The sequence below is a fragment of the Hyperolius riggenbachi genome, chromosome 1 (assembly GCF_040937935.1).
Source record: "Hyperolius riggenbachi isolate aHypRig1 chromosome 1, aHypRig1.pri, whole genome shotgun sequence".
Taxonomy (NCBI): domain Eukaryota; kingdom Metazoa; phylum Chordata; class Amphibia; order Anura; family Hyperoliidae; genus Hyperolius; species Hyperolius riggenbachi.
Window position 1 is genome coordinate 231,162,245 of NC_090646.1, and position 18,239 is coordinate 231,180,483.

General features: G+C 41.2%; 1 protein-coding gene across 6 annotated transcripts in view; it reads right to left on the reverse strand.

Moving 5' to 3' along the window:
• NPNT (nephronectin) overlaps positions 1-18,239 on the reverse strand; it is a 144,420-nt gene that overhangs the window by 25,333 nt on the left and 100,848 nt on the right. For 2 of the 6 annotated variants that reach the window (XM_068231300.1, XM_068231291.1), the window contains 6 exons: positions 16,952-17,044; positions 12,955-13,074; positions 10,311-10,430; positions 7,662-7,796; positions 7,329-7,451; positions 3,416-4,111 (listed from right to left, as the gene is read on the reverse strand). In XM_068231300.1, coding sequence (XP_068087401.1) covers positions 3,416-4,111; positions 7,329-7,451; positions 7,662-7,796; positions 10,311-10,430; positions 12,955-13,074; positions 16,952-17,044 — 1,287 coding nt within the window. The remainder of the gene's footprint in view (positions 1-3,415; positions 4,112-7,328; positions 7,452-7,661; positions 7,797-10,310; positions 10,431-12,954; positions 13,075-16,951; positions 17,045-18,239) is intronic. The other 4 variants (XM_068231325.1, XM_068231308.1, XM_068231317.1 and 1 more) reach the window with 3 other exon arrangements.

The following is an 18,239-nucleotide window of genomic DNA, read 5'->3' on the forward strand; positions in this document are numbered from 1 at the left end:
TCATTCCTAGAACCCCGCCTCGGGTTCTCTTTAAAGAGAAAAAAAAAAGGCACAGACAGGAAGCTAACCTGCCTTATAATTGCAGTAATACCAAAAGGAAAGGATGAGATACTCACAAAAATCAGTCAGCAGAGAGGCAGCCAACCACAATGCAGTGTAGGCTATTGGTTGCCTCTCGGGGGAGCAAAGCTCAAAACCAATGCATTTTGTGGGAGTGGGACTATGAAACATGTTTCTGAGTTTTCATTAATTACATTTCAAATTGGATGTATTTTGTTGGCAGTAAATTCCATTACCCACCTCCGTTTAAACAGTTTTTAATACTTTTATATTTTTTAGTGTTTCCTCCACTTCTATTTTAAGGCTGTTATTAAAGCATTTTTATTGTATGTGAAAACAGAGCTTAAAGAGAACCCGAGGTGGTTTCTAAGAATGATATCTGCACACAGAGGCTGGTTCTGCCTATACAGCCCAGCCTCTGTTGCTATGTAGTGTCCCCCCAGGCCCCCCCTGCGCTCTGTTATGCCCCCATAAATCACAGCCACGGTGTCGACACGCAGCGAGCTGTGTTTAACTATCTAGTGTCACTCTCGCCGCTCCCCCCGCCTCCTGCATAGCTCCGGTCCCCGCCCACGTCCCTTCCCTCCCCGCTGATTGGAGGGAAGGGATGCGGGGGAAAGGACGAGAGTGACACTACGTAGGTAAACACAGCCCGCTGCAACATGCTGCGTGTCGACAGCATGGCTGTGATTTTTGGGGGCATAGCAGAGCGCAGGGGGGGCCTGGGGGGACACTACATAGCAACAAAGGCTGGGCAGTATAGGCAGACCCAGCCTCTGTGTGCGGATATCATTCTTAGAAACCACCTCGCTTTCTCTTTAAAGGTATTCTCACAAAATAATAATTTGATTTTTTAATACCCATGATAGCCTTTACTGTGCTGGAAAGTTCATCATTCACTTGGTGTTGAAGCCAACAGCAACAGCCTATGTGGTTAATATATGATCTCACGTTAAGTCCTGTGTGTTCTGCATATATTTACATACTCCTTGGTGATATATAGCCCATGAAGGGCCTTGGCCGCCTGGCTTCCCTAGTGCATTGGTCCCGTATTAGCTTCCTTTCTCTAGGGAGGAGTTGTTGGCTCCTCGCCAAACCTCCATTCCAGAGAATCAAAGAATCCAATATACATACATTTTGACATTTATGTCTTTGGACACCCTACCAATAGCCAAGCTACTGGTGGCAAAGCACTCAGGATCATTTGATCATGCAAACCGAGACAGGTAAAAAAGGCGATGGAGATTTGTGGGCAGCCGGCACTGCCATAGGCTGTAATGTGAATTACGGCTATAGCAGTGCTCAGCCAGTAATTTGGGTGCCGTCAAAAGACTGAGCCTAAATTACAATAAAAATAGTATAATTGGGCCGCAATAGCTGGAAGGCAAATTGTGTCTTACCCCTGACTCAATGCTAGACTGGAGGGGGAATAGTAATTAATGCAGCTGGGACTTTTGCAGGAGCAGGATGAGCCTTAATTACATGTATACCATGCAAACCCCACCACTACCACAACATTGGTGTTCTGAATATACAGTCGAATATTACTTTACTTTGAAAGACGGCAGCCCAAACATAGTAGGGGAGCTTTCTGTCCTAATATGTGTCCAGGTATCTTTTACAAAATATGGCCTTTGCTAACAGAGGCATACAGGCAAGCATGAAGCAAAGGATAACTCAAATGTACATTCAGCACAATCATACTGACTAAATGAGGACACTGTATAGTATGACATTAACTCCCCAGCATCTCACTTTTATCGTTTCATCAAGTGCATGTTTGATTTAAGCCTCTATGCACCACAGCTGATACCTGCATCAACACCACACCACCTGCAGACTGGCAAATGCTCATGTTACGCTTGAACTACAGCTTGTTTTGCATTCCTTAATAAATCACAGCTGTACTTCATTTTACAAGGTATGCCTAATGTCTAACTCTAACACATACTTTGAAAATGCATCCACAAATCTGTTGGCTTTTGATGTGAGTAAAAGGAGACTGGGTTATTGCAAGTTTTTTTTTTTGAAAAGACGAAAGCTATCCTAGAAGATTCAATCCCCATGTCCAACAGAGTTTGGCCTCCCCTATTTTTCCCCTACATCTTTTTGCCTTTGTATATGAATATTGCCTAATGCAACCAAGAGTACTGGTACATTGCTGAGAAACATTGGAACCATTCTTCTGTACACAGGGCTGCAGAGGCAACCCTTTAGTGTCTGCAGCAGTTGTCCTTGCTTCCTCAGTAGCCTCTAACTACCATGGGTAAAAGTAGGTATCAGCCCCCCTGAAACTAAGGCAACACATTCTACAGCTCTGGCTGGCATGGCGAGATAAATCTGATCACTTTTAAAACAATGTGATTTTAAGAATATAGACTGCCAGAATCAAGTGGAGAAAATGTAGTTTAGGTCAGTATTAAATGAAAATTGCTGGCCTTGCCAGGATTTGTGCACCCAGATTAAAAAAAAAAAGAAAGGACTTAATTGTGGGTATATCCACAGATGGACTGAAGGTTTAATAGTTTTATATTACTTATTGCGATATACTGCCCAATTTTCATACTTTTGCTGTATGATAAGGTTAACCTGGAAAGGTTAGATGTATATAAAGATTATATTCTTCTGTGAATTGTATTTTTGTTATATCTGCTGCTCTTGGTTTTTTTATATAAAAATCATGATTTTATAAAAAAAATAAAAAAAAATTTAAAACATTTCGCCACCTGTCATGAATTTAAGTAAAGAAGGAAAAAGAACAGTTTTACAATGGGCAAATATTGACTAAATCATTCATAAATTAATAATGTAAAACATAAGCAATTTTATTAATAAAATTACATTCAGTAAAATGTCTCTTGAATCTGAATCAGGTCATCAAGTCTGGATGTGCTATTGACATATAGCACACAGATGGGCTACTTTGTACTTACTTCTTACTACTTGTTTGCTTAGTATCTTCTACAGTAGTGAAAACATAAACATTTTAACTTGGACTTTTCAGCATTGTCTATGGACTTCCTACTCCTCGATATTGAGCTATTATACAAGACTCCCTCTACGGTTGCCAGTCGTTTTAATTAATAAAATCAGAAGAATAGCTAGTGAATTGAAGTAGCTCAAGCCTGAATGAGATTGGCATGTGTGGTATGTACCAAGGGAAACTGGCAATCCACCAGGGAAATGTCTATTAATGGGTTACTTAAAAGTGACTCTCCTCAGTTCACATCTGACCTGTCCCAATTAACTGCAGGATAAATGTGAAATAAAATGTTTCCAGCTCTTCCTGTCTGAACTATTATGAGCCTTTATGTCTATAAAAATAAGCAATGATAAATGTATCAAGATTACTTACTGAATACATCGCCTCTCTGTTTACCCTGGTCTTCAATCCTGTTATCATATGGAGCTCTAGTTGCTGGCTGGACCGGCACTGTTGTATATTTAACTGTAGTGGTTGTTGGCTTAGGTGGAGGTCTTGTCACTGGCTGGGTAGGTCTTGCTGTAGGTTGAGGAGGCCTTGTCGGTGGCTGTGGTGGTCTTGTCGGAGACTGTGGAGGCCTTGTCGGTGGCTGTGGAGGCCTTGTCGGTGGCTGTGGAGGCCTTGTCGGTGGCTGTGGAGGCCTTGTCGGTGGCTGTGGAGGCCTTGTCGGTAGCTGCGGGGGTCTTGTCGGTAGCTGCGGGGGTCTTGTTTGTGGCTGTGGTGGCCTAGTTTGTGGCTGTGGAGGCCTTGTTGCTGGTTGTGGAGGCTTTGTCACTGGGGGTGGAGGTCTTGTTGCTTGTTGGGGTGGCCTTGTGACTGGTCGTTGAGGTTGTCGTGTTATGGGGATGGGCGTTGGCCGAGTTGTAGTTGTCTTAACATAAGGCTTGGCTGTAACAGAAGGTGAAGGAGGCCACTTAGGATATCTGCCACCAAAGTCTGGAATCCTGTTACTGCTTCCTTCACTACCACTCAGTGCGCTGCCATTCCCTCTAATAACGTTTCTGCCATTATCTTTACCTGGTAGGAAATTATGTGGACCCATTGGATCAACCATAACTTTGGGGATGGCTGAAATTGAGAATACATTTAAGAATTAGAACATATACCGCGTTTTTAAGACTATAAGACGCTCCTGACCATAAGACACACCTAGGTTTAGAGGACAAAAACCAGGGGAAAAAGTATATAATAAACCTGGTGCATCCATGGTGAAGGGGCATCTTGTGGATAATGCCTCCTTGTACCTTTTGTGTCTACCTGTGTCCTCCTCTCTCTACCCCTTGTGTCCTCCTGTTTCCACATGTATCCACCTCTGTCTTCCTTGTGCCCTCCTCTATGCTCCTTTGTGTCCTCCTCTATGCCACTTTGTGCCCCCCTGTGTCCTCCTCTGCATGGGCACAGTACAGGGAGTCCCCGGCATTGCAGCAGGTATTGCCAGGCGTTCACAAGTCAGGAACTTCATGCATTTGGACTATAAGACGCAGTTACTTTTTTCCCCCATTTTGGGGGGAGAACTAGTGAGTCTTATAGTCCAAAAAATACAGTATTACTTTTACCCCGGTTCTACTCTATATGTAGTCCAGTATAATACTCCATTTCAACAAACAAAATAGAGGGGTCAACTTGTGATTGAATAAGTCTATTTACTTGATTCAAATGTAAACTTTTCTGCAATGATTTAAGTGTCTGGGTGGGAAGAGAGGGTGCTAATGGTAGTAATTGTTATGGGGAAATATTGGGGAACAAGCAGCGATACTTGTAATGAGAGGACATGCTATACCTCTTATGGGATGGGGGTAGTACATGGCTGTATAGATTTTCTAAGGTTACCCAAAGTTGGAGCATGGTGAAGAGCATGCGTAATCCAGCAAACAAATTTGTAAAAAATGGTCAGTTATAAGGTAGGAAAGTTAGTAAACTTTACTTGGATTGTATCATAGCATAGTGAGAATATCTAAAAGGATAGTGAATTAGAGATTGTACTACGGTATTTGCATCCATGCACCCACAGACATAATTCATTTTAATAAGTCTAGGACAGCCTATATTTATTTTAAAAATAATCTGTAGGTGTGCTGGACATGACTGCAATACCACCATTTTAGTAACCTCTCAGCAACCCTAACGGTGTTCTAATATGTCACAGGTGAGGACTACAACGTTTGCCAACTAACAGAAAACTATTTTAAGAAAAGATTACTAGCATTCTCCCACTCGAGTGCCTAATAACATGCAATTTTTAGCAAACATTTTTAATACAATTATTTAGATCAAAGCGAAAGGTTGTATTTAATTGATCCACAGAATCCAAACAATTCCCAATATCAAACACAGTTGCAATTGTATCTATAAAAAAAACTGCCACCTCATTAAACATTTTTTTCAAGAAAATAACAGATAATGCAATCAATTAGGATCAACTAGGAACATTAGCACTCTATTCATACAGTACAATCGTTCATTTAACATTGTACCATTAATGGACACCTTCAGTAAACTCCATTATGTAATGACCAGATACTTTGAGCAGATCACATGTATGATTTTTTTTTACTGCATACTTAGCAATTTGCCTGATATGGTTGGTTTGTGCTGAAGGACAGCAAATGCAATGTACATGCGTTTTTGGCAGCATGGCTTGACTGTTCTATAGGAAAACCACCTTTTCGGGGCTTGGTTTTGGTCCTGAAAATATGCTAATATATAGCCAAAGAGTCAGCTGTCAAGATATCAGCTCCCTTGGATTGGGTAGGATGACGAATGGTGAGTATCATTTAAGGTCAGGTGTTGGTTAGAAGGATTTAGTGTCAGTGGATAGGTAAGAGATAAGTTATCTTTACTGGTTAAGGTTAGTAAGCAATGGTTAAGGTACGTACACATGCAGTATTGTAACAAACGCAGACCCTCCCGCAGCGTGGTCGTTCTCACGACAGTAGTACGTGAGTACAGGCTGTCGACAGACTGATAAGACTTATCAGTCTCCTGACAGCCTGTACTCACGTACTACTGTCGGCAGAACGACTGCGCCGTTTATTACAATTCTGCGTGTGTATGCACCATTAGACATCAGGTTAACATTGACAGAAGGTTTGGATTAGGCATTAGGGTTATGTAGTTCTTAACCTTAGAGATTAGGGTTTGAAAAAAATCCCCTCAGCAAGTAATCTTAACTTTTCATCTCTTCCTGATGCCTAAGAGGATCAGTTAAGGTAGCCATACACTGGTCGATTTGCCATCAGATCGACCAACAGACAGATCCCTCTCTGATCGAATCTTATCAGATAGGGATCGTATGGCTGCCTTTACTGCAAACAGATTGTGAATCAATTTCACTATGAAACCGATTCACCATCTGCTGAGCTGCCGCCTGTCCCCCCCCCCCCAGCATGCTTTACCTGAGGCTGGCTCCCGGGCGTGACATCCCTGTCACGTGGCACCTCCGGCATCCGCATATAACTTACGCTATCACACCAGTGACAGCAGAGGTTATGCGAGGATGCCAGAGGTGCCACATGACGGGAGCAGTGACGGACGGGATGCCCGGGAGCCAGCCTCAGGTAATGTATACCTGCGTCGAAAGGCCCTGAATCATACGCCGCAAGCGACGCGCTCCCTACCCGCCGGCGATCGACTGTAATTTCCCGCACGGCGCAATCAGGAGGAAATCAATCGGTCGGGTGTGTTTAGCGCAAACTATTTGACAGCAGATTCGATCCCAGTGATCGAATCTGCTGTCGATCGGTGGGAAATCGGGCCAGTGTATGGCCAGCTTTAGGGTTAGCTGATTGGCAAGGGAGAAGCAACACCTGAACTGAGAGGGATATGGAAGCGGACATATGTATTTCCTTTTAAACAATGCAAATTGCCTGGCTGTCCTTCTGATCCTCTGCCTCTAATACTTTTAGCCATAGACGCCAAACAAGCATGGAGATCAGCTGTTTCTGACTGAAGTATGATTAGAGTAACTACCTGCTTGTTTCAGGTGTGGGATTCTGGCACGGCTGCTAAAGTAATCAGCAGGTCAGCCAGGCAACTGGCATTGTTTAAAAGGAAATAAATATGGGAGCCTCCATAACCCTCTCAGTTCAGGTGTCCTTTAATAGGGGAGAACTTGAAGATAAGATGCAAACCAGGAGGCATAAGTGATAGGTTTCCACTTCACATTTTCGTCTGCTCTTCATTTAAATAATGGTCCCAGCCAATGAAGCAGCATGATCATTGATTTCATATACAGGATAGGATAAATGATCTACGTTTCTATTTAATATGCACACACACAACTTACGCATACAATCTGCTCCACTGCCACGGTAGCCTTCATTGCATTTACATTTGTAAGATCCTGGTGTATTAAAACATCTTGCATAGTTACTGCATTGATACTGGCCAGTATAGCATTCATCAATATCTGCCAAAGTAATCAAAATAATATTTCAAAACAAATATACCAAATAAGATCCTAATGATCGCATCATAAAAAAGAACATTAAAATCAAAGAAATCTATTGTTTTTCTACAGATTGTCACCCAAATGCTCAGATTTCATGAAGCAATACTCAAATAGACAAAACATAAATCTACATTAAAATCTAGCACAATAAAATATTTCCTTACGTACCAAAACACTGGTATTTGCCATGGGCATGGATTAAGTCATATCCAGGATAGCACTTGCAGATATAGCTTCCAAATGTATTGACACATTTTCTGAACCGAGGACACACAGCTTTTCCTGTTGCACACTCATCAACATCTGGAACAGAGATGTGGGAGGTTAGATTGGGAATGTCATGTAAACAGGTTGAATGCGCGTGTGTTTATGTGTACATGGATACCACCATTTCCTAGATCAGTAGCACAACAAAGCTTCCCATGATAAGCACAGGCAAATCCATCTTCTGCCAGAAAGCTTTGAATAAGATATGAGCTCTTGAAAGCTTTTCAGTTTTAATTAACCCCTACTGGCTACATAGTCATATTAATTATACTTGCACTACTTCCCTTAAAGTAACTAAACAATGAATGTATTTTTTAAATAAAAAGTATTTGTACCATTGACTACTATTTTGTGCTTCTTGTCCATGTATGTACACCAGTGAAGCAAAATGTGTGACTCACCCTGCAGGCTTGGCTATTTAGACTTAGACAGCTCTGCTCTGTCCCTTCCTGCCATCATTAAAACAGATATGCCCAACCAAAGCTCAGTGTTCTAAGTCAGTTTCTCTATTGTAAAAGGAGATCAGTGGGTTCCCTGAGTACACATAATGTAATTATGGTATTTGAAGTAACTATGGCTGTGCTACTCCACATCCCTCCACCTATATTTGTTTTTTGTTTCTGTGGGGGATACAAGGTAGAGGCTGAGCCATTGGAATGTTTATATTGCAATCTAAATCTCCAAAGGAAATAACATCTCTCACTCTTAAGGTGGCCATACACTGGTCAATTTGCCATCAGATCGACCAACAGATAGATCCCTCTCTGATCGAATCTAATCAGAGAGGGTTCGTATGGCTGCCTTTACTGCAAACATATTGTGAATCGATTTCAGCATGAAATCGATTCACCATCTGTGAAGCTGCTGCCGCCACCCCCCCTTCCGCATACATTACCTGATCCAGCCAGCGCGAGTCTCCGCTGTCTTCTTCTCCGCGCTCGGCTCCAGCTTCACTGAACTTCCTGCCGGGGGAAGTTTAAACAACGAGGGCGCTCTACTGTTTAAACTTCCTGCCAGGACAGGAAGTGAAGCCAGCCGAGACCTGGAGCCCAGTGGAGAAGAAGACAGCGGAGACCAGGGGACTCGCGCCGGCAGAGCAGGTAATGTATTGCCGCTAGCGTCGGGCATTCGAACTCCGCTATCAATGCACTCCCGACCCGCCGGCGATCAAGCAAAATCTTCCGCACGGATGGCTCGACGGGAACAATTGATTTCGGACGGAAATCGATCTGTCAGCATTTGCGCAACAATTTCACAGCAGATTCGATCACAGTGATCAAATCTGCTGTATATCGTTAGGTGTATGGGCCCCTTTATTTGTTCTTAGAGTACAGGATGTGAGGCTATTTTAGAGTGGGAAAGGGTAGAGTTGATTCTAGGTTTGTATTGCTGTTTATGCCTGTCTTGTGGTTGTTCCAAGAGACAGAAAGTGAGAGGAATCCTCCTCAACGGGAAGACAGAGAGCATTAACAAACTGGCAGTGCAGTTGTTCTTTTACTTATAAAATATCTGCTCATTCTAGGCTAGCATAGAGAGCAATACTCCAATAACATTTGTTGCTTAAACAATGAGTTGTGTGTGTTTGATTTCTTTTTTTTTTTAAAGATTTTTATTTTGAAAATAATTTTACAACATCAAGAAATATCAAAGCAAACATCTCAATGCATCAGGTACATATATTTAAGGGTACATAGGTAGGGTGACAAACCAGTGCCACCAAGCGGCTACATATATAACACATTGAGAGTAAGGTGAGCTGGACATGACAGGGATTATTATACTCATATAAGCATTAAGCATAAAATAGGTGATTATAGAACACAAGTCTGCCACACATGTGTATAGTCAGGAGATCCGAGTGAAAGTCGTTCTTTATTAATGCCTTAGGAGTACCTGGGGCCCAGAGGGAACATACACCCAGGCACTCCCTTAAATGGCTACATCCCTCGGACCCTGGGCCTGGATAGCTATTTACATCCCTGGTAGAGCAAGTGAAATATTAGAAAGAGGGAAATAGAGGAGAGGCAATGAATACTACAACAAAGAAAGAAAGAAGAAGAAAAGGAAAAGTAGTAAGAGAAGAATAGAGAGAAAGAAGAAGAGAGGAGTATGGCCGGCTCAGAGTGTAAAGAGTTCCGCAGGCATGTCCATTTGTTCTTAAGATCTCAGTCCCCCAACATGACAAAGAGAGATAAGACGCCCATATAACGCCAGGGTACGGGATAATTTGCTTCAGTATGTTGTTTACCCTAAGAATCGTTTGTAATCATCTGATTCAGTAAACTCAAACCAGGGCCTCCATGTCCGAAGGAACTGTTCATTTCTCAACTGAATAGATTGCGTTAAGTCCTCCATTTGTTGAATAAATTTAATCTCCTGTAACCATTCTGCGATTGACGGGGTCTGCGGGGACTTCCAGTGTCTAGCTATAAGTATGCGTGCTGCGTTCAACAAATGTTTGTGTTTGATTTCTTATTACTAAAAAAGAGTTTAGCTTGGGTTTTTCTTTTCATATCTCTCCACATTGTATGGACTTTTCGTATCACTTACCCAAACATGTTCTACCATCTGGCCCTAACTGCAATCCTGGGGATGGACAGCGACAGCGAACCTCGCCTTTCACTACATCACAGCCGTACTGGCAGTTTGCCATAGCACAAGTGTGTGCATCTGAGGGAACAAAGCAATTATGGTCATTATTACCACTACCAGGCACACAATCAAATACAACATATCACACCTGCTTTATTACTTTAAAGTCATTACTTGATTTCCTCCAGATTCTGGCAGAAATGTGCTTGATAAATGTCTATATCACCTGTGTCAAACACAAAGCGGAATGTGGCCCTCCTTGCCAATTTATGTGTCCCTCAAGAGCTTCAAATGTCCATCATTGTAAGAAGAAAAAGAACAACACCAAACTTCCTTTCCATTAAAAGGAGCACACCGGTGACAGTCTTTCTAATTAAAACATTGTCAGTTTGAGCCAGGGTGCAACAATAACCCCCCCCTAACAAGATTTGCATGGGCCTCCTCCTGAGATCCAACTCCCAACCCCCCAGTGGGTGGAAAACCACACACACACATTCCTTTCCCTCTCCCCCGACACCATCTCTCCACATTGCAGAGTAGTGCAGCGGAGTAGTGTAATATTTACTTGCTCCAGCGATGCGCTGTGTCTCTTCTGTCCTTCCTGGAAGTCGCATGCTCTGTGCTTCCTCCTTCTCCCAAACACATGACATGCATTTGGAGCCAGAGGTGTGAAGCATAGAGCATGTAGCTGTCAGGGAGATCAAAAGTGACCCAAAGCAGCACTAGAGTATGTAAATGTTAAACTGCTCTGGTGCTCTACACTGCAGAAGGGGGATGAGCTGGCCCCCCACAGACTCTATAGTTACGTCACTTAGCTTCAGACTGTTCCATAAATGTTAAATCTTAATAAAAATTTTGGCCCATGTCTTGGACTAAGTTTTGTGTGATTGAGTTTAACACCTATGATCTATATCCTTCCTGTGTGTTCCGTGACATTCTTAATATTGTACTCATAGATATGACAATCTAAGTTCCACTTAACCCACAGACAAAAATGTCTTTGTTTGTTCAGTCATTGTAGCAGCTAGGATATGCTCATCTAGCATCAAAACTGCCTGTGAGGAATGTGATTGTCACTTATAACCTAGAACTCTGGAGCTGTTTTTATGTCTTCTAGCTATACAGGATCTTCTCAAAAAATTAGCATATTGTTATAAAGTGACTATTTTCTGTAATGTACTGATAAACATTAGACTTTCATATATTTTAGATTCAAATACACACAACTGAAGTAGTTCAAGCCTTTTATTGTTTTAATATTGATGATTTTGGCATACAGCTCATGAAAACCCAAATTTCCTATCTCAAAAAATTAGCATATTTCATCCGACCAATAAAAGAAAAGTGTTTTTAAAACATAAAAAGTCAACCTTCAAATAATTATGTTCAGTTATGCACTCAATACTTGGTCAGGAATTCTTTTGCAGAAATGACTGCTTCAATGCGGCGTGGCATGGAGGCAATCAGCCTGTGGCACTGCTCAGGTGTTATGGAGGCCCAGGATGCTTCGATAGCGGCCTTAAGCTCATTCAGAGTGTTGGGTCTTGCGTCTCTCAACCTTCTCTTCACAATATCCCACAGATTCTCTATGGGGTTCAGGTCAGGAGAGTTGGCAGGCCAATTGAGCAGAGTAATACCATGGTCAGTAAACCATTTACCAGTGGTTTTGGCACTGTGAGCAGGTGCCAGGTCGTGCTGAAAAATGAAATCTTCATCTCCATAAAGCTTTTCAGCAGATGGAAGCATGAACCCACTTTTGAACCAAAGGCTAAAGGGTATGTGCAGCTGTAGGTTGCCAAGGAGGAGAGGAGGTTCCACTGTATTTTGCAATGCATAATTAATAAAAAAAAATGCTCTATTAAAAGCAGGTAAAAGTACTGTGCATGAACTGGAGTACCTTGCTATAGTCATTTCTAAGAACTACTTGAAAAACACAAAGCAAGACCAAGAGCCCAATATAGTGTAGTACCTTAGTAGCAGATGATAAAAAGTGTAATCAAGCAATGGTTATATTTACAACTATAGGTTGCCACAAAAGGCAACCACTGGATAGGCAGGTGGGGAGAATTATAACCTGACCCCACTCAGGCATAAGAAGTCGCTCTCTGTAGATAGGAAAAAGGGGATACACCCCTCCACCAGGGGTGGACTAGTTGATTTGTAAAACAGTATAACAGAGGCGCCAACAAGCGTAAAAGCGATTAAAAACAGTTTAAAAGGAGGAAGTTGGTGGACTCCCCTCCCTCGTAGAAAAAAGCGGACAATGGGACGTTACTAACATACAAAGTAACTTTTATTAAAAGCTCCAAGATTTGCTAGCACACGAGGGAGGTGAGTCCACCAACTTCCCCCTTTTAAACGGTTTTTAATTGCTTTTACTCTTGTTGGCGCCTCTGTTATACTGTTTTACACATTTCTAAGAACTAGTGAAAAATAAGTCTTTAAATGAGCAGTGGGTAAAACAAAATCAACTTGTACTATTTAGAAAAAGAGGACAGGGAGAACTTAAGTCCTTGCCAGCAGTCATAAATTTCCATGGATGAGCAGCCAATAACGAGGGGATAACAATGTCAGATAGTAATGTTGGAATGAAAGGACATACTTGAACATGATCCATCAGGCATCAGCATGTATCCATTCAGACAATAGCACTTGTAGCTTCCATACGTATTCATACAACGGTATTTGCAGGGTCGAGGCTTCAGTCCACATTCATTTAAATCTGTGGAGCATTGGGATGAAAAACAAATGAGCATGCAATCTTACTAGTGTAATCACTTTAATGAGGAAACTGTGAAGGCTTCACAATTTGTACATGAACTTACAAAGAATGCCAGTATGTGCCAGCCTATGGCTATAGCTGCTGGGTCAGAACAACCTAGAAGCAAATATTAATTTCAAATACACATTACTCAATGATATTTATTGAAAAGGTTCATGGTTTATTGTATGATTTTTCACATTATTACCAACTTATTTTCACATCTGTAAAAAAATAATGTAGTGTGGGCACATACTTGTGTGAATAGTAAAAATGTGTAAGTAGAATACATTGTCACCTTACTGTTGCAGTAAAGAAGTTACTAATATTACAGTTGCTAAATCACTTGGCCAATTATGATGACAGCACAGCAACAATCATTCCACAGACATACTTACTGGCTGTGTGCTGATCAGCTTGTTCTGTTCCGTGGACAGTGGAGGGAGCATGAACACAGTCACCCCCCATTGCAACAACTACAACAGTATCGGCCAAGATTAATCCAAGGCAATAACTCGCAGAAGGAGAGGCCAATGACATCAGGGGAAACTAGTACTTAGGCTAGATTTTAACCCAAGATGATCGGGAACGACCAACTGGAGTTACAAAAGTCTAGTATGTGTTCATAGCTCAACCATTGTACAAATGCAAACCCTTGGTGCCAGCTGGAAACTGCAGCAGAGTCGTATAAAAGTCAGTTCTAATGAACTGGCACTGCTCTCAGTTGTGACCAGCAGGAATACTGGCGGAAGCTTGAGGGCAGTCTTTGGACTCAATTAAGTGGATTCTAGTTACATGATCACTGTGAGATCCGATCACAATGATTATAGTACCAGGAAAACTGCTTCATTCTGCTGCTGATCTCTCTTCTCACTCTAAGAGGGGATTAGCAGGGGATGAAGCTCCAAACAGTGTAACAAATGTATAACTCACTACACAATCCTTCCTGGGTTTAACTGTGACTTTACAAAACTTTTCCCTCCAATTTGAAGTAGAAAATGGCATTTTTTTTCTTCCAGTTTGAAAATATTTTACTTATTATATACTGTATAGCATCAATAAAAAGCGCCATTGTGTTCTCTAAAAACAATATACAGACATGGGTATTATTGAACTAACTACAAACAACGGTACAGTTATTCATAAACACAGCACATTCTCACAAACATGAAAAATAGAAATATAAAGGTTTTGAAGACTTGAATGAGTTAAGAGTTCCCATGTATTGTATTCATTAAGTTGTTCTTATAGGAGAGACTACTTAGAGCACTCTTTACATAACTACAGTTCATGACAAGACTAAAATATCTAAAATATGAAAGAATGGTTACACAATTCTTAGTAGTTGATTTTTTAACACAAATAGAAAACATTCTCTATTGCAATATGGTAACAAAAGCAGTAAGGTGGATTTTGAATAGAAAACTACTGTATTAATGATAACGATGTTGACAAGAACATGTGTGGCCCTGCATAGGCCTGTCCCGTTGTTTCTCAGCAGCATCTGCTTACAGGCCAGGTAAAAGGAATCCTGACGTTTGACAAACTGTCTGACTCAATGACACAAAGTTCCACCCAGAACTAACGATTAGGAAATGTCAGGTATGTGGACATATTGTACATTTTACATGTGCAGAGATTAACATGCCACTCATTAGACACACACATAAATCAGCGCTGAGAAAGAAGTATTGTTGGCAAAGTTGGAGGTTTAGCCCAGAAGTCTGAAAGCTGTGGTTTAAGTGGAGGTACATAAAAAGCAGAGAAGCATACAATAACAATATTGTTCAAAATGACAAACAGCAAAGATAGTGTATGCAGGGACAACTGCTGCCACTTTCTCTACGGGAATTTGCAGCTAGATTAGAGGTTTACCATTAGGCATAATGGAAAGTTTGTATTCAAACATACCTAATGAAAGCACTTTGCCCTTCGCCTTAAAAAATGCTGCTGGCAAAATTCCAATGGACAGTACATTTAAAGGAAGCCTGCAATTACAGGAATATGGAGGCTGCCGTTTATGTCCACTTTCCCAGCTGTGCTTTTGAGTTCAAGGCATTACAAGCATCTTGGTTACGAGGCAGCTATACCAGCGTTCGGCCAATATTATATCACACCTTTCCAGTGAAATCTATAGTTTACTACAGAGTAAAGGTGCCCATACACTCGTCAGATTGGCAGCAGATAGATAAGAAATGCATCTGATGATCTATCTGATGCGTTTTTAGAACATTTTTTACCAGGATAGAATTCCAATAGATTTCAGTTTGAAATCTATTGAAATTCGATCTGATGGCATTTTTTTGCCATCAGATTTCCATTAAGGCCAATGCAAACTGATAAGCAATCTCATCAGATCGACCTAAATTTTCCACCCTGCAAGTTCGATGGAAATCCATCGAAATCGATCGAAATCGGCCGTCGATCGGTCGATTGGCCAACCGATTTGCAATCGATTGATCGATCGATCGATCGGGATCGATCGGTCGGCCAGAAAATCGGCTGAGTGTATGGGCTGCTTAAGTGTTGGAGTCTGTCCACACATATACAACTCAAGGAAGCTGTAGAACCTTGCATGCTTCTTAGGGCGTTGTATTTGCAATCCTCACGATTGGTTAGACACAGTCTAACCACAATGCTCACAACCATGTAAATAGGCAAAAAGGTTAACCGTTATTTTGCAGGGCTGTAAAAGAGTTTTAATTTTTCGGAGGGCTGTAAAAGGGTTTTAATTACTGCCAAATCTGGCACCTTGGTTTTTAAAATACAAACCGATCTTCCAAAAAAGTTGGGATACTGTGCAAAATGTAAAGGAATACAGAAACTGTTGTCTTGCCAAGAATGAAAATCTTATATTTAATTATAAAGGTACAACATAGCAAATGGTAATTTGGAAATGTTCCTTTTTTCAAAAATCTGTGCTCATTTGGAATTTAATGCTAGCAACTTGTTTCTAAAAAGTTGGGACAGAGAAAACACAAGCCTCGAAAAGAGGTGTAATGATTGAAAAAAAAAAAAACACCTAGTGGAACATCCTACAACTAATTTTTATGTAATTGTGAACAGTTCAGAAACATGACTGAGTATAAAATGCACATCTCAGAGAGGCTGAAGCCAATAAGTTCCTTTTGGCTGCAATTTAATACAGCCAAATGACAGCGTTTTTAACACCAGACATGTAAGTGTTTGACACGTGGTGGGATTACCCAGCAGCAAAAAACTGCAAGATCTGGCATCTGAGCAAGGCATCCTCTCTATTGCCCAAGACGAGTGTTAGCAAGTACCTGACTGGTGCACCACCTTCAGCCTACCATGTGAAAGAGGCCTTAGTTTCAGTAGTAAACAAAGGAGCAGTGCACCACTGAGGAAACAATAACATTTCTATATTTCATCATATGATATGTTGTCTTTGTATTACTGTCAATTAACGGTTTACAGTTTCACATTTTTTTTTCATTTACATTTTACACAAAGACCCAAACATTTTTGGAAGTTGGGTTGTGTAGGCCTTGTGCCAGAATGATGGCATTCACCGCATAAACCTTTTGTTTTATCCCCTCATCTTGATATCTGCATAAAATCTTTCCTTTGAGTTGTCCCAGAAAAGTGAAAAGGAAATGTGCTCTGAAAGGAAGAAAGGAAGGGAAAAAAGTGGCATTTTCAGAAAGCGGATCCTGCCATTGCACTTTGATCTGCATGCCCTAAGCTTGAGGAGCCAGCTTTCCATATCACAGCCATCTCATCAAGGAGTAGCACGCTACAGAACAGGCCTGTCAGTCTTCTACAGCCATGCGCTATTTAGAAGAGCACTGGCGTAGTTAGAAGTGGATAATCTCACCCCATGGAGGGTACCCTGTCACAGGAACATCCACAGGGTTGAAAACAGATGCATCATGGTACCACTCTGGCTGGATGGTCAGCAGATACTCATCTTCAAATATAAGAACACATAGTCAGCAATTTTATGAACAGATGGAGGAGTGTGTGGAAAAACCCATTAGAATACGTGCCAAAGCAATTTTATAAAAGTGGTCTAACATTGCACCATCCATGTAACTAACCTCCAACATTTTATGTTTTTTGAGTCTATGAATTTATAACAGTATGCCAGAATGAAATAAACACCACAATCCATTAAAGAGTACCACATAAAATATAAAAAATGTAATGTAAACCTCTGTTTTAGCTTTGTTAGAATCTTAGGTGTGAGGTTTATGAACTCACCTGCTTGCCTGTAACTCATTATACGTCTGAAAGAACATTCCCTTTGCAAAGCTGTCATGGCATTTTTTCCCCAAAATGTTTCCAAAGCTCTGTGGCCACTCCCACCTGCATTACCGCATTCCACACACAGCTCGGCAGCCAAGGCCAGGCTTGGCCACGCAAGTGGGGTCGCCACACAGCTTCAAAAACGCTTAAAGCAGCCAACGGGGTGGGGGAGTTTCAGAAGTATAATGATTTAGGGGAGAGCGGGTGAGTTACTAACTCTAACAACTGCCAAATCTTGCATAACTAAAACAGAGGCTTACATTGTGTGTTTTATATTTTTAAACCTTGGTCTTATTTACGGTTAACCTATTTCACTTTTGATGAGTACCTGAAGTGACATGTAGCTTGATGAGATTGTGTATATATATATTGTACCAATCCTACTTTGTGTATTCTGTACCTTGTTCCCTTTTTATTATATTTGCTGTAAGGGTTAATAACCCAGGGCTGGGAATCCCAGTGCACAAAGTAAGACTGCAGACAATTCTCCCCAATCCCTAAAAAGAGCTTATTCAACCTGTGTAGGCTGTGACAAATAGCAGGGAAGGGAAAAGAAGTTCAATAAGTCATAATTACTCTTTATGGGAGCTGAAAAACATAAAGAAGGCTATTTATAAAAAAAAAAATGGCACTTAGATTAAGAGCTGTTCCCTACTTTTGAAAATCCAATTGCCAGTTTTATGTTGCCTTGTTAATAAAAATAGGAACAGGTTTTATTTCCTGAAAATAAGACTTTCAAAGGTGGAGAACATCCACTATCATGGGGATTGTAATCACCACCTAAAGTGGTGATTACAATCCCCATAGAAGGTCCTTATCCCATCAGGTCTGATTGCCTCATTAAAATGGAAAAATTA